The 17,253-nt window shown below is 43.4% G+C and overlaps 1 protein-coding gene across 1 annotated transcript in view; it reads left to right on the forward strand.

The window, feature by feature from the left end:
- prkcz (protein kinase C, zeta) overlaps positions 1-17,253 on the forward strand; it is a gene marked incomplete at its 5' end in the record, with an annotated part of 127,926 nt that overhangs the window by 89,161 nt on the left and 21,512 nt on the right. The window contains 5 exons of the mRNA XM_079273326.1: positions 7,278-7,413; positions 7,617-7,704; positions 8,683-8,802; positions 14,793-14,872; positions 16,340-16,429. Coding sequence (XP_079129452.1) covers positions 7,278-7,413; positions 7,617-7,704; positions 8,683-8,802; positions 14,793-14,872; positions 16,340-16,429 — 514 coding nt within the window. The remainder of the gene's footprint in view (positions 1-7,277; positions 7,414-7,616; positions 7,705-8,682; positions 8,803-14,792; positions 14,873-16,339; positions 16,430-17,253) is intronic.

Here is a 17,253-nt window from a genome sequence, read left to right on the forward strand (position 1 = left end):
TTTCTACGCCAAGTACGTATGTACAAAGATTTACATTTTCTTAAGTAACCTTTGCTAAGCCCCGCCCCTTGAGCGCAGACTGTCCAATCATAGCATAGCATTAGCCAGCTGTGAGCAAGACTGCTATCCGTCTCTGCTCCATAGACTGTCATGCAGTCCTTTCATATTTTCTGGTTTGGAGTTCGTCCTGGTTAAATGTTGTGTAATAGTGATACTTGTTGGAAGGAGATATGCATTTCTAAAACGTCACGTTTCTACGTAAAAACAAGGCGGCAACCTCCGGTTCTTAAAAGCGAAGCCAATGCTGAAGTGCCTTAAACTGGCATTCTTTCTCCTTTATTTGTAAAAAGTCTGGTTGTATAGAAGTCTATGAGAAAATGACTCTTGATTTATTACCTCTGTAAACATTGTAAATATGAGTTTATGGTCTCAATCTCCAGTTTCAAGTCTTCTTCAATACAGCATGATGTTCATTTAGTACATTATGCTCCATTTAGAGCAGGGGTGTACAAACTACGGCCCGCGGGCCAAGTACGGCCCGCGGTCCATTTTTAATTGGCCCACAGCAACTTCTAAAAATATAATGTAATATGGAACACTTGAAACTTGCGCTTGACTGTATTGTACTTCTTAGTTTCACCACTAGGTGGAGATACTGTGTTGAACAAGGCAGCTTCTCCACAAAATAAGAGCAATCAAAGAAACGTTTAGCCCCGGATGATGACACGTCCTACACTGGTGCCGAGCGAGAACAGAAAGTTAAATGGCAGTTAGCTCAATAAGAGTGTTTTTTTCCGTGCAAACAAAACACAAGAAAAAGTCACAATAGCAGCCACGAGGTAGCTCAACTCATTGCCCGCCACGGGAAACCTTTCTCAGATGGTGACTTCATAAAACAGTGCCTCACTAAAGTCGCAAGTGCCCGGAAAAAAATGCAGGAATTCAACGACGTTAGCGTGTCCAGAAACACAGTTATGCAGCGAATCGAAGACTTGCCAGCTAACCTAAACCATCAAGTGTCAGATAAAGCTCGTGCTTTTGCTTTTTACTCCATTGCATATGATGAGAGCACAGATGCCACAGACACCGCACAGCTGTTCATTTGTTTGCGGGGAGTTGCGATCATTTCTGCATTCGGAGCTGCTTGATTTTAGGAGTCTAAAGAGCACAACAACAGGTAAGGACATGTTTGAAGCTGTGTCAGATGCAATTGACAAGATGGGACAAGCTGTGTGGAGTTATAACAGATAGGGCTCCAGCTATGAACGGCGAGCGGAGGTGAGGCTATTAAAATGCAGCGTATCACCCACCAACAAGCCCTCTGTGCTCAGACAGTCCAGCCCAGCGATGTGATGAACACGGTTGTGAAAACTGTCAACATAATTCGAGCACGAGGGCACTCTACGCAACTTCAATGTTGCGCACTTCCCCACGCAGTCCGAAGTCAAATGTGCTTTTCCAAAGGCCAACCTTTCTGCTGAAAGGGGGAAATACGTGTCCGTGATAACGTCTCTCATGACAGAGCTCAGTCAGTGCTTACGTGGCGGCTGGTCAATAGAGGGCGATAGGGTGCCGCCCCACCTTGAGCCACAACAAATAAAATAAAATGAATAATAATAATAATAAACTATACAAATTGTCAATATTCGTGTTTTTGAAATATGGAATCACCCAGTAATATGTGTAAAATATGATATCTGCGGTAAATATATGCTTTTCCTGCATGTCCTCTCTGCGTGTGCACGTCTCAGCAGCGCTGGAGAAACTGCCCAAAAGAGCAGTGAAGCAGTTCAGCCAATTGCTGATTAAAGATATAAATGTGTGACATACAATTTAGCCAATCAGCGCCCTCAAATAGATTCAGCTTGGAGCAGAATCGATTCTGCCCCAAGCTGCGCGTTCCCGTCCGGATGAGTCTCTACAGGCGGGCGCGAGCTCCAGCGCGAGCACTACTCCTCCAAGACCCGTTTGAGAGGAGAACTTTGAGGAGAAACTGCAGAGCTGATATCAGATCAGCCTGACCTCACAATCAGACAGCAGACTAGCAGGAAAGGGAAGCAGTACATGAAGCTACTAGCTGTAAATAAGATGTCCTGACGTGTTTGTCAAAGTGTTATTTTCTGCTTTTTTTCATGTTGGAATAAATGTTAAATATTTAACTGCAAAGTAGCAATACGTGTTTGATACCTTCATTTATTTAGCATTAAATCATACTGGGATGTTTGCTGAAATTGATTGGATGTGGCACAGCCCTACCTAGAACATGTTCCACCAGCTGCCATGGCTTTCAATATGTTTCTCTCATTGAGAGAGACATCGAGCTGTTCTCAACTCCTTCTATTTGAATAATGAGTCTGTTCGGCTCAACATACGTGAGCAAACATCTCTGTTAAATCTGAACAAAAGCACATTGAGAACCAAATTTGATTGATTTTGCTCACTTTAACACACTAGGGGTGAGGCGATCGGACCTGAGTGGCCCAGCCCTTGGTATATTTTTCTGTATGTGGCCCTCAGTGAAAAAAGTTTGGACACCCCTGATTTAGAGGCAAACAGACCATAAAGCAGGGTATGCTTTAGGGCATAATTGTAGATACCACGGTCTGGGAGTTGTCGTTTTACAACTTTCACCCGTTCAGTGTGTTTTCCGTTCATGAAAGTTAAATGAAGCCTTTTTGGTCTCCTGAAAAACAAATTGCCGAACTCGAGCCTTCAAAACAGCAGTCCACAAACCAATGCTTGATGTCTTGGTGACTATGTCCATTTCTTATTTAAAGTGTATGGTAGAAATCTGTGGAGCTAACATTAGCAGAGTATGTTGGCACATCATGAACGAGCGTAACCACTTCAATGCTATGCTAGCTCCTAGTGGTGTAACGCAGGGATTCCCAAAGTGGGGTGCGCAAGCTGCCTCTAGGGGGTGCGCGAGAGGAAAAGTGTAATGGCGGTCTGATGGTGTAATAATATTAAATATTAAAAAAAAATGTAATATTAATTGAAAAACTGTCAGGTGGGACATCTGAAGCTATCAGTCGTAAAAGAGGAGAGGGACAGAGAGAGAGAGAGAGGAATCTGAGGCGAGGGGAACGGAGAGGTGCGTTGGGGAGAGACCGGGAGAAGAAATCGAGTCAGAGTCAGAGGAAGATGAGACGGAGGAGACCGAAAAGGAGGAAGGGATAGCACAGACACATCGGGAGCACATCGGCCCATCGCGGAGTCAAGGTGAAAAAAGAGGAAACGAGAGTGAGCATCAGACTGGGAAAAAAAGAGGAAATATGATGAAAAGTATGTGTGTCTGGGCTTCACTTGGATTGGCAACGCCGATTCCCCAAAGCCACAGTGCGTGGTGTGCAGTGAGGTTCTGGCTAACAGTCTGAAGCTCTTATTTACGTCGCCACCTGAACACCAAGCATGCCAGTGCAAGTCAAAAGCCCCTTACATTGTTTATATCCAAATTGGAGGAGTTACAAAACAGCCCAAAACAACTGGAGTCTCATTCATGTGTTGGTCTATAAATGACGCACTACGGGCTTCATATCTGGTTACAGAATAGCGAGAAAGGGGCTACCGCACACAATCGCCGAAGACGTGAGCTTGCCAGCTGCCAGAGAGATGGTGGAATGTATGATTGGGGGGAAAGAAGCAAAAAAGTTGGACATGATCCCGGTGTCCAACAACACTGTGTCGCTGCATCGATGCTTTGTCCGAAGACATCCTGGCTTCATTAGTCGCTCATTAATTGTAAATTAAATGTGATAATCTGCCTCTGAGCCTGTGCGTGTGTGCTCGCATCCGTATTGGTCTTTAAAAGTGACGCCTTGTGTAACTGAAAGTTATTGAAACTTTGTTGCAGTGTTTCAGGGCGTTTTCACACCTTCAGTTCGTTTGCTTTGTTGCAGTTGCTCCTTTGTTCGGTTTGTGTTCACACTGCAATCTTGTAAACAAATGCCACGCGCGAGCAAACTGTTCTCTCATTGGTCCGATTCTTATGCGGCTATGAAGGCTTAAAAGGCTCTGTTGCTTATTTTTTATTATTATTAAGGGGGGGGCTCGGCTCGGATCACCCCCCACGGTTCGGCACACTTGTGAACCGCCGATTAATTGAGTATTTATTTATTTACAGTTTGTTCATCAAAACGTGTAATAAAGTTTTACTGCTGCTGTTCCTCTTCAAGTAACAAGTCCCCAAATATCAATGCAGAGCGTCAGTGAACAGATATAAAGCAGTAGTGTGTTCACGTGAACGGTGTTAGAAGCATTTAACGGTGAAGTCATGGCGAGCGGAGGAACCTGAGAATCCCCCGGCGTCATTTAAGTCGCAAGTTTGGGAACATTTTGTCTTCCCTGTAACGTGTAATGACGGATGAGGGTGGTGGACAAAGCGTTACGGTATATAGGCGTTATTTAAAGAGAAAGACACACGACAACGGCAAAATGAAGAGCCACCATCCCGTCTGTCAGCGACGGGGGCCAAGGCACAACAACAACTTATCATTGTGGCATTTCAGAAACCGTTTGTGGCAGAATCAGACCGGGCTAAAACTATTACATCTGTTGGGGTCTTTATTGCTGCAGACATGAGGCCATAGTGTGTGGAAACAAAGGATTTCAAAATCTGGTTAAAGTGCTTGAGCCACGCTACGAAATCCTTGAGTATGAAGATCGTTCCAGGCCTCTATGAAAAGGAAAAGACTGACAGCTCATCACGGTGGACTTGAGATTTAAAGTCCGGTGCTGCAGACACGCCCCCTCTGTGAGAGCCACACAGACACACATCTAGCACTACCCTTACCCCACACAATGGAGATATTCTCATCTTTCTGAAAATCAATATCCTACATCTTGTGGTTTTCATGTCAGACTATAGCCCAACGTTATTTGCTTTAGGTGTCCTTGAAGTTATTTTAATTAATAAATGGAAAGCAAAGTTATACTTGTCCACCCCCCCTTTTCTTTGCTGATCCGAAAAATTATCCGAACCGTAACTCAAAAACCGTGATCCGATCTTAACCGTGAGTTTTGTGATCCGTTGCACCCCTACTAGCTACTGAAGGAATACTGAATGTATACGCTTGCTGCGTTTTGCTTTTGAATGAATAATACTCCAGGCAGAACTGAACACAATTCAGCTAGTAGCCATTGTCAGTTTCACAGTAACATCGCTGATGACAGCTTCTAGCTGAAACACGTTTATCTGTGTGTGCCGGTGTTTTGTTTCTTCCACCGTGGCTCTAGAGCAGGGTTGCCCAATACGTCGATCGCGATCGACCGGTCGATCGCGGAGGTAGTGCGGGTAGATCGCATGCCATTCAAAAAAAATTTGATTTCCTCATGGCATTTGCCACTTGATTTTCTAACACATGGGTCACCACGTATGCGCGGTCAACCGCAAAACTCCGGCGAGCTAATTAGTTAGCCTTCCAATTTATTTCTACTAAAGAATCTAAAGCTGCAGCGCCATGATTTGGGAAACTTCCAAAACCTGGCGTCAGAACTGGCGACTCAGCGGAAGGCGTGTGCGTAACTCGACAGCGCGCGCTACACAGAGCAGGTTGACAAGTGTCTGTCAGAGTTTGACAAACGCTTTCCAGACTTTGCTTTACTCGAGCCAGTTGCTACACTTATGTGCTGCACATTTGGGGAAGATATTGAGGTTGATTCACTCGCATCAAAAATGTCAACGCTGTTTCACCTGAACTCGTCTGGAGTGGAGGATGAGATTCTGACACTGCAAGCTGACATTCAGCTGAAGTCCAGGGCTCATGGACAGTTTCCTCAGAGAGGAAAATTACCCAAACATGAGGACATGTGATACCTTCTTGTCTGCATTATTCAGCTCTACTCATTTATGTGAGTCAGCCTTTTCCCACATGAAGAACATTAAGACCAAACACCGTTCCACCATGACTGATGAGCATCTGAAGTCTGCTTGAGGCGGACACCAGCAGCTACTGTCCGAATATGCAACTCTGGCCAATCCCATTCAGTGCAAGTCATCAGAGTAAGGTCATGACCAAAAATGTACAGAATTGTATTGTGCCATAAGGGTTCATGCAGTTATGCAAGGTATGCCAACATATATTGTAAATATAAAGTATACTCAGTATGTCATACAAATAATTGACTTTAAAATCCTGCTGTTGGTTTACAAAGCACTGAATGGTTTAGGGCCAAAATACATCTCTGATCTGCTGCTACCTTATGAACCATCCCGACCCCTCAGGTCGTCTGGGACCGGTCTACTTTCTGTTCCCAGAGTCAGAACTAAACATGGAGAAGCAGCGTTCAGTTTTTCTGCTCCACATATCTGGAACAAAGTCCAGAAAGCTGCAGGTCTGCTGAGACCCTCAGCTCATTTAAATCAAGATTGAAGACTTTTCTGTTTGCTGCTGCCTTTAATTGAACCACATTCAATTCATATATTAATCAATTTCCTGCATTTCTGCATTTTACTACTGTATTTTATTTCTTACACTGTTTAAAAAAAAAATGTTTAATGCAATGAATGTTCTTAATTGTTTTAAAATCTCCTTTTTCACCTTATGTTTTGATGCTTTTAATGGTTTTATGTGAAGCACTTTGAATTACCTTGTTGAAATGTGCTATACAAATAAACTTGCCTTGCCTATATATATATATATATATATATATATATAAATAGATATTCAGCATTTTTAATGTAGGTAGATCATTTTGACTTCGTCATTTTAAAAGTAGCTCGCAAGCCGAAAAAGTGTGGGCACCCCTGCTCTAGAGGAAAGCTCAGAGAGGTCAGAATGGAAAGGGTTCATCCTCTGGGAGCATGTGCTCAGCAACTATGGCAATCTTCTCAATGAGCCAGTTCCAAACATGGAATCTGTAACATTGCTGGCCTAATGGCTTTAGATGAATTGGCGTTCAGACAGGTCACTGTTACATAAATACTGTGCAGAACACAAGCGTATAGAACTGCAATTGCAAGCCATTGTTCACCTGGAGCGCTACAAGAGACTGCAAAGCCCCCTTTCCTTCTTACCACGGTCACAGCACTACTGGAGAACAGCAGGAAATTAGAACATAACAATATCAAGTTGATTTTAAAACTTGTTTTACAGTTCAATCCCTGTTTATGTCTGTGGCAGAATTAATGACCCCTGTGAGTGTGATGGTCATATGACACCAACACAACATGTGCACCATCAATGGCGACGTGTCGCTTTCTGGTGTAATTCTTTGGCCTGCTGGTGGCACCAGTGGACAGCTCTTCATTCCCTGCATTTTTCTCTTCTCCTTCACAGATTTTATGCTGCTGAAATCTGTATCGCTCTGAACTTCCTGCATGAAAAGGGCATAATTTACCGAGACCTGAAGCTGGACAACGTTCTCTTGGACCACGAGGGACACATCAAGCTCACAGACTACGGCATGTGCAAGGTAAGACACCGATTGATGTTCCTTCAGTCGGCTGTGTGGACGGCTGGCGTAGGGGTTATCAAGAATGCAATGTCTGTATTGACTGGAAGTACTGACGGGGCCTCTGGCTCTGCTTTTCTGTCCACTCTTCTGGTTCTTGTCCATCATATTCTTTTGTCTTATATCACTGGAACCATGTCTTCTTCCCCCTCCACCCCCTGCAGGAGGGGATTAGACCAGGTGACACCACTAGTACCTTCTGTGGAACACCCAACTACATTGCACCCGAGATTCTCAGAGGAGAGGACTACGGTGAGTACAGGAGTCCCAGTGGGTCGGATCAATTCATGTCCAAACGCTGATCCCAACAACTCGTATTTTTGTTTCTAAACTTCTGATGGTGAATCCTTAAATTTTAATGAAAAGGTAATGAAGGATGGATGTAAATCATGCACTACACCACCTAAACTGCATTGGGCAACTTTTGTGGCCTAAAACCGGGCTCAGACTAAAGGAGTTCAGGGGGGGTTCATCCCAGATACCCCTCCCGACAATCGGGGGGGGGGGACATCCAGTCCAGCATCTTGGTCGGTCCCGATGTTAGGCCCATCTTATCTGGTAATGTGAAAGGTTTCAAACGTGTGATATTTAGGAGATAAAGTCTGATGATTGCATCGGTACCTGATTCGAGTGGGACCACGATAGCCAATGAGAAAGACAAGCCGGAGCAGCTGATGATGTTTCCAAGTGGACAAAACGTAAACATTCTAGCCCTTAAGGCTAACGTCTTTTAGCATTCCAACGTTGATGGGTATTAAAGCTGACCAGCCATTTCTCATCCCGACTCATTTAGACTTCTGCTTTTGATTTTTCTAACTACAAAGCATTGCTACACAGAATTTTCAGTCTTCACATCTGCTCCCTAATGAAACCACGTGAGAGAGATCACGTGAGAGAGATCACGTGAGGTGGTGCGTTGCACGATAATATTAATAAAATCCTGCAGTGTGTGATGCACCATTATTTTCAGGTCTTATACTGTGTACGTGTTTAAGATTAAATAGAAGAGCATCTGTGAGCATTCTCCCAAATGTGTGATGCAAAACAATTTCTACACTGGTTAGCATTTTAAAGCTCCTGCAGTCTGAGCCTGGCTTCCGTGGCAGTGCATGTACATAGAACACGTTTTTACTCGGTACCAAACCAGCCTCAGTTTGTGATTAATACTGATAAATGTCTGGTAAGTGAGTCTTTTCATGCCACATGTGTTATTGTTGTGTGCCGTCCCAGGCTTCAGTGTGGACTGGTGGGCTCTGGGCGTGCTGATGTTTGAGATGATGGCTGGGCGGTCCCCATTCGACATTATCACCGACAATCCCGACATGAACACAGAGGAGTACCTCTTTCAAGGTGAGGCAGAGGAATAACAATACCCAGGGTTCATACCCGTTAGATACACACTGCAAGAGGAGGTACCATGGCACTGCTGTCCAGGAAGGCATAGTTCTCTTCCTACTCTGCCTCTGATTACCCTGATATTCCTACCCTAACCCCAACCACTCTCAACCTAACCAACCCAGCCAAGGAAGGCAACAAGGACAAGCCAATCAGAGGCAGCATGGGGCGGGTCATGACCATAGTAGGAACAAAGCTTCAGGGGAAAGGGCGTTCAACTGGGAAAGACCACTTGTCACTTTGCTAGACTTTTTAGGAAATATTTGCACATGTTGAGATTTTTTGTCTGTTTTAACTGATTTATTTGTTTTCTTTTTTTAGTTTTGAGGCATTATTCCGCCTTGTCAAAGCAACAATACCCAGACAAATATACATCTCAAGAAGCTATCATACATTTTCAAATAATGTCTGGGCTCATATTTAAAGGGTTTATTCTTTTGGGTAGCATGAATGTTTTTTTTAAATTGTGTTGACATCTGCCTAAAGGAAATGGAAAATGTCTAATACTAGAGTGCAATCTGGCCAATAGTTTCATTCAGGGAAAATGTTGGTGATAGTGGTGTCAAGCAAACACAGGAGTCTTACCCAGGAGACTGCTGTTCATGTTGTTAAGAGTTTTACTATCACAATTGTTTTTTGAAAAGAGACTATGTATGTGATGAGGGCAAACTATACATTGAACACAGAAGTTTATTTTGAAAGACTTTATGAAAACACGAGCGACAACTTGTCACATCGTCTCTGACGCGTCCAAAACGAACGCTGGAGGGGAAGTCAGAGCGACATAGTTTGAAGTGTAGGGCCCCAAGCATCGGTATTTAACAAGAAACAGTAAACGCATTCATCATTGTTTCATTGTAAATGTAAATATTGGAAGTTTTCAGTGACTTCAGTTGTCAAGATAGTATTAACTGGCTACTTGTGGAAAGAATCCAGTCATACTGGTCTCTCATCTCACATTTAATCAAACTGTAGACAACGAGCAGCTCAAGGTAAAGGAAGTACCTGCTGGATACACCAGAACACTAGAAGCATAGCTCCTTGACCCCAGAGGCATATCTGTCGTGAGGACGCTTGGCGATCGGAGAGAGAGAGAAAGATACTGAACTAGTCCCACGGGAACATTTCAGCAGCCGAGCAAAGAAGATAAAGATGAAGTCCAAAAAACCTAGAGTAAAGAAGAAATTGGAGAAGAAGTGCTGAACAAGACATTATTGAATGTAGCATGATTATATTGTTGAATTAATGATATGCTCCAGAAAACTGCAGGTGAACATTTAATACCCAGACACCGCTGACTATCCCTGTAGCACCCCGATCACACACAGTCCAGCCACATGGTTTCTTCCACCGAGTCTTGTTTATCCTCCACCCATAGTAAAGAATATCAGTGCCCGTTTCATCAGCAGGCATGTACCCATCCTCTCAGCTTTAAGGGTTAGGAGTATAGGGGAATAGTGGGGAATCAGATCTGAAAATGAAGAGCACGTGGAAGGCTGCTCGCCGCCATTTAAACAAAAATATGTTAATTTAGCCATTTGTGACGCATAACTGATATTGTGAGGAATAATGTAACGGAAGAACAATCAGCTCTGGGCTGTGAAGGTTTACATGTATACATCGAGGCTTAGATGGTTCTGGCATGCTGCATTAAGATGGAGGGATCTCACAAACAGGGCGAAGTTTATTTCTCTCAAATGTTCATTGGTTTTATTTTGCCACTCTTGTTTTATTCAAGTCTGTGAAATCTCTTGGCATTTGAGTAAAAACACGGCATATTTAGGTGTGAAAGCCTGATACGGCCGGGGGAAACAAATATGAAACATTGTTTCATATTTGTGATTTTAATGGTATAAGGAGACTGATGTAGAAATGTGACGGCCAGCATTCACTTCTACTTGGAAAGCCTGGCGTAACAAAATGAGCCGTCTCACCAACAGAGTCTGGACTCGTGCTTACATTTGGGTTAATGTGCAGCATAGACTGTAATGTAGAGGGATGTAGCATTAAGCGGCATCCCCTTTGTGTTTCTACAGAAGATGTGTTGAAGCTCCATTCCGTGTTCTCATCATTGTAGCTCAGTGCATCATCCAGCCTGGTCGAGGACTGTAAATGTAAATGGAGTACTCTTACCTGGTGTCAGAATGAAGGATTCTTTCCGTAATAACTTTATAGAGTTGCAAGTCCTTCCTCATAATATTATGATGTGCATCTGGTTAGCTCTCAGTCCTTGCTCTGTGCAAAGAAAATGTGTCAATGACATCAAGCAAAGCAGCACTTCTATTACATTCATCTGTGTGCTTAGTGTCTGTGTGCGCAACAGCCGACGAATGTTAAGGAAATTACAATTCTGCAGATGTAAAAATCTCCATTGATCGACACAAAGAAGCGCGTTGAGTCACTCGAATGTTTCCAAATGCACATCCATGCACATGGCCCTCAGGCTGGAACACGCTGTATTCTCCAGGCTGCACACAACATGAATGAGGGTCATTTGCTGAACTTTCTTTGAATACTTGTACAGATTGTGAGTATGATCTTTTGTGATTTTTCACATGTTTCGAGCTGCCTCCAGACTGACGGTCCACACTAAAGCATTGATGGGATTCAGGAGGTGTGCTCATTCATCAGCACACCTCTTACCCATAACACCCTTCTCGGTGTGATCTCACCCTCAGGGTAGAGGAACCTCTCTAATATCTGTCATATTTGCATTTGTGTTCCTCGAGCCATATGGTACCCTTACATAGCACTCCTTCACCTCCTCCCGCTCTCACACAGCCACCCACACACTCCTCTATAACAGAAATTCCTCCGTACTACAGCAGCCTTGTGTGACGCATTATGTCTCTGCTGTGACTGTCGGGAGCATAGCATGGCACCGTGGCTAGCATCTGCCACCAGTACCATCCTCGTGGTGGTCTTACTGGTAGAGCAGCAGGTTCCTCCATGAATTCCTCCCAACGGAAACCAACCTTTTCACTATAGGATGCCACCCAGCCATATGGCACCTAGCTAGACCCTGTGCCAGACTCTGCTTTGGCTATCAGTGCTGCACATGCCAGCCCCACATCTTTAGACAGACAGACAGACAGACAGCTGGCAAACATGGGACAAGGTGGTATTCATTTTAGAACATGTACAATTTGAATAACTGAAATATATTTGGAAAAAAACAGTCTAATGATCCTTCTTTATCTTGGAACCAGATGTTTGACCGAAAACAAAGCTCTTGTGCCCGACCTTACACCCGCTAGGTGTGCTCAGTGTCTCCTCTTCCTAAATGTGGCCGTAGGGTACTTCAAAGTTTGCGGGCCCTCTCCTGCTAAATAGTGGCGTTTTGAGGCTGGTAGCTCCATGCATTAGCATTCAGCAACCCCCATTAATGGACAGCGACAAACAGTAAACAGGGAGTCTTCCCTAATCAGTAAACTATAATAATTCATTATAAGACAGTTCTGGGGCCGTACACAATAGGTGGAAGCTTCGAGGTGTTTTCAAAAGGGCATTTTCGTTTTAAATCACCATTACGGCTTTGGATGTAATTTCCCTGTTATATCGTAGTATGAGGTGATATAGAGCTGTGATTCTTAACCATAGGGCCGCGGCCCATGATTGGGCCGCGAGCGCCACCTAGAGGGCCGCGAAAAACTTTCAGTTTTGCACCTGTGGGCCGCGGGACCGCATAGGTTATCAATTGAAGACACCAGAGATATTCCTGTTATCCATGAGACGCTCAGTTACAATATAGCTTCCCACCACCTGGTGGCGGTAATGCGTCAGTCAGTTGTTTAACAAGCTGCAATAAGCAGAAGAAGACACTCAGCTAGCCGCTAGCCTGTAGCGAAAGTTATGGATAAGTTATTAAAAAGAAAAAATGAAGACGACAGTGGTGCCAAACCCCCAAAAGTCTAAATGTGTGTGCAAGTACAACCCTGACTTTCTTAAGTACGGCTTTGTGAACGGAGGCAACGAGGCAGAGCCGAGGGCTCAGTGTGTGGAATGTGAGCTAATGCTATCAAACGAAGCACTGAAGCCTTCAAAAATAAAGTGACACGTAGCGACGAAACATCCAACGCTCGTGGGAAAGTCTGTTGGGCTTCTTGTTGTGTATGCAGGTTTCCATACACATGATAATAAATGTCTTTGTGATCATCACATTGTATCATCTCATTTATTTAACAAGGGTTTTGCCTGTTCAACACCGGCATCCTCGATCCCCTCCCCTTCCGTTCCTACGGCTTGTTTGCGCAAATACGTCACAAAACATGTCCGTGTTTGGTATCCCAGCATGCCCAAAATCCTCATCTTTGCAAAGAAATCATCGATTTTCTTTCATTTCTTATGGTTTCTCCACAAAAGGAGCCCACACACACACTGTCCAAAGTCGCCATAACCGCTGCAAGTCGTATCTTGCAGCATTTCGACGGAAAAAGACACATTACAGACCCGACAACGTGCTAGCGGATGTTACCATGGAGCTACTGCCTTCAGAAAACGCTAGTACTTATAGTACAAACCTTATCCTCCTCTTCCATAAGCCGTCAACCAACGTTTGCGTAACTGAGCTGTTCTCATTCTCGTTTGTGCGCTCGGTCGCAGCCATTAAGCACAGCAAGTCCGCTACTCACACACCATGTCTTCGTCCATATATACATAGTTTTTGCAATTTGCAAAGGCTAATAATAAAAGGAAAATAATATAAAATCACAATATAAAGGGAGAAACACCTTTAGTGTGTCAGAATATCATTTGGTTACCATGTGTCCATTTGGGTCTCCAAATGTCCTTTTAGAGCTCCGCCTGGATCTCTTCATGAAGAAACACTGTAGAATGGTCATACTTTGTCCAATCTTCTTCAAATCTGAGGCAGTTGTTCACTGATAGTGTAGTTGCAGCCCTATACTGTCCTTTACCTGTACAGATACAGCCACCGGCAGTTATTTATACTGAAAGATACTTTTTTATTTTATGCGGACAAAAATCTTAAATTTTTACTGACTCCAAAGGCCCACTGCTCTGATTCTGTATGACCTACAGGTTGTCTGACACTTTTGATGCATATAGTCAGAGTGGGCCCCGGGACACTTTGTACTTGAAAAGTTAGGCCCGAGGTCAAAAAGGTTAAGAACCCCTGATATAGAGGGTATGTTTTTTCCAACATAAAGAGACAAATGGCATTAGAAAGAGTCCAAGCTTAGATGCATTTACGTCAATCCAAGCAGAAACCTCTTGGTCTGAAAAGTGAAGCCAAATCTTCATGTGTTAAAGCTGCATTCTCTATAGTGTCCACCAGGGGGGGTCCTCTCAGTTTGTATAGAAGTCTATGAGAAAGTGACTCTACTTCTCTCTTGATTTATTACCTCAGTAAACATTGTAAACATGAGTTTATGTCTCAATCTCTAGTTTCAAGTCTTCTTCTTAGTTTAACAACTTTTTTTCAGCCATTGTTTTGTCTGCAAATCTTCCTCAGTCTGCCTAAACAACCTCTAAGAAGATGAGGCAGCCTGTCGTTGTTAAAAATCACTAGTATCTATTGATACTGATGCTTTTTGTCTTCTCTTACTGGAGGGGGGGGGGGATCACTCCGCGAACACACACTGATCACCTATCCTTGAGCTCCTCTGGTCACCTCAGTGTGAGCCGCTAATGTGTGAGGCAGCACTACATCCTTTTATTTCGATAAACTATTTTTCAAAGATTTGTTTTTGTTCATGGTTTGTATGACATTGTTGAGCTGTGGGAGTCTCAAGGCTGTCTAACCCATCATAAGTGAGAGAAAAGAACAAAACCGTGTCCTCCGTATCTCCCTTCCTTTGACTCCCACTCAGCAGACATGGTCACCCACAGGCAGGTTGGACGATGAGTCATCCTCCTCCCTACTCACGCTTGTCCTTTTCTCTCTCTCTCTTTCTCTCTTGCTGTCCTTTTCTTGCTGCCAACAGTTATTCTTGAGAAGCCCATTCGCATCCCAAGGTCTCTGTCGGTGAAAGCTGCCAGCGTGCTCAAGGGCTTTCTAAACAAGGTGAGAGCAGTCCACTCCCAGTCAACCCCCCCCCTCTCTCTTTCTCTCTGTGTGTCTGTGTACAATGCTGCGCAAAAACACCACGGCCACATAGACAACCGAGTCTCTTGCCATTCCTTGAATTGTTCTGACTATTTCTGCGTCAGCCCTTACCGACAGGAGTTCCTAAATCTCATCATCTCTCCATTGAGATTTTTCTGTTGTCTTCGCGTAAATGAACTTTCTTGTTCACCCTCGGATGTTTGTATTCTTCTGGTTTCGCTGGTCAAACTGTAAAGCACTTTGGATAAAGACACTACATGATGCAGTCTTATTTCTCTGTGCTATTGTTCAAAACTATTACAAACACATCAATGAGCAATGACATGTTCCTTCATCACCATCAACACACACCGTAGTGCATTTAGACTCAAACCCACATACGACAACCCGCTGCCACAAATACTCATTAGAGCACCAAATGTGGATTCATCCGCTGCTGAAAATAGTCCCCAAGAAATGCAATATTTCCTCCTGCTGGAGTAACATTTGTTAAAACCTAGAGTGACCAGGTGTTTGAGGAAATGACTGAGCCTTTTTACAAAATGAAACAGTTTATTTGTGAGGTAGAAAAAGACATGTGACTTCAGTAGGATCCAGTGGGCCTGTGGCCTCACAGAGAGGGTTGTGAAGTCAGACAGTATGAACGAATGTACAACTCGCACACATTGTTTTAGGGTTCACAGGAAATTTGTCCATAAAAACAAATGTATAGAATAACACCAGAGTTATCATTTTAATCAAACAAGTTTCAAGACTAAGTTTTATACCTTAGTGAAACGAATGAAAGACAATTACCTGAAACAAAAAACACTCAAAATTCTGAAAATGTTGTTAGTTTCAGCAGCAAAAATGATCTGTAGTAAATGAGCTACAACATGTAAAAACACTGGTGTGGCCCTTTAAGACACATACATGATTAAACCTACCGTTGAGAATGATTACAGAGCGTTCTCATTTATTCTGTGTGTACATGTGCACAAGTGTTTATGCATTTCAGCCCCAGGTTCCATGTTTTTTGCAACAAGGTTTCGCGTGTGTGTCGTCATGGTGTAGCTCTGATGCACGAGGCTGCTTCTGGTCCCGCAGGCAGCCTTTCACATGCACTGTGCCTCTGGAGGGCATCGCCATAATTGTTGAGGTGAAAAGAGCCCAGTCCAAGCAGTTAGGGGGCTACATGTACACATACACATACACATGTGTGGCCAGCATTATTACGAATTGTCCACGTTGCTTCATTCTGTTAAAACTACATAACCTCTAAAAGTATATTAAGAGAAATGCTATCTCGACATTGTCCCCCTGGACTGTATTCGTGTCCACGTAAAGTAGAATCCACCTGACAGCAAGTCTGCATCCGTCTACATCTACGTTCTAATGAATAACCTCACATTGCATGAAATATGTCTCCTGTTTGTGTTCCAACAGGATCCCAAGGAGCGGCTGGGATGCCAGGTCCAGACGGGCTTCACAGATATCAAGGCACACACATTTTTCCGCAACATAGACTGGGACCAGGTAAGAGCAGAGTGAGTGAGGAGAGAAACAAATATCATGATATGGTTCTTAAATTGTTGTTTTTTTGCATTTATTTTGGGTGTACACATCATGTTCCAACTAAATATACACTTTCAAAATAAACACATTTCATGCTCACAAAAGGAGCCGGGAGAAGTCCATCTTATCTTATAGCCTTTCTCAAGACATATAGATGACATGGTCGTAGTAGATGGTCTGCTTCAACAACAAGCTTTTGCTGTGTCAGCAAAAAAACATGATAGAGAAAACATTCAAACTAAATCAGGTAAGCTCCGAAACACATTTGACATTTGTTTTTGTAATTATTAATACTGTGAACAAAATATCTCTTCAACAAGTTGACTTTGACCTGAGTTCCATCAATGTTATGTGTGTAATGTTAGCAAACATCACCCATCGTTGGAGGGAAATAATGAATGAAAATAATGAATGAAAAGTAGAATCGGCAACAAAACCGCTTGGACGAACATGAAAAGAACAAAGAAAGAAAGATACGCCAGGCCCCTTGTTGTGTAACCACAGCGTACATTTGCTGTTTGGTCTTAATTTACATTTCACCTAAACCTTCTGTCTTTGCACTTGTTTACAATGTTTGAATCTGAGTGGTGAAAGTTGAGTTCATGAAGCTTATTTTGCTGACATGTATGACCTTCAGATCTGTACGAATAAGTGCATCATCATCAGCACATCTACGTCTCCCCGTAGATAATAATGTGTCGATGTGAACCCACGTAGTCAGCAGTATTTGAGTGAATCCAGCTCCTGAATGATTAGTTGGTCTGTGGTGCAGATTCTTTCAGTCT

The sequence above is a fragment of the Melanostigma gelatinosum genome (genome assembly GCF_949748355.1).
Source record: "Melanostigma gelatinosum genome assembly, chromosome: 8".
Classification (NCBI taxonomy): Eukaryota; Metazoa; Chordata; class Actinopteri; order Perciformes; family Zoarcidae; genus Melanostigma; species Melanostigma gelatinosum.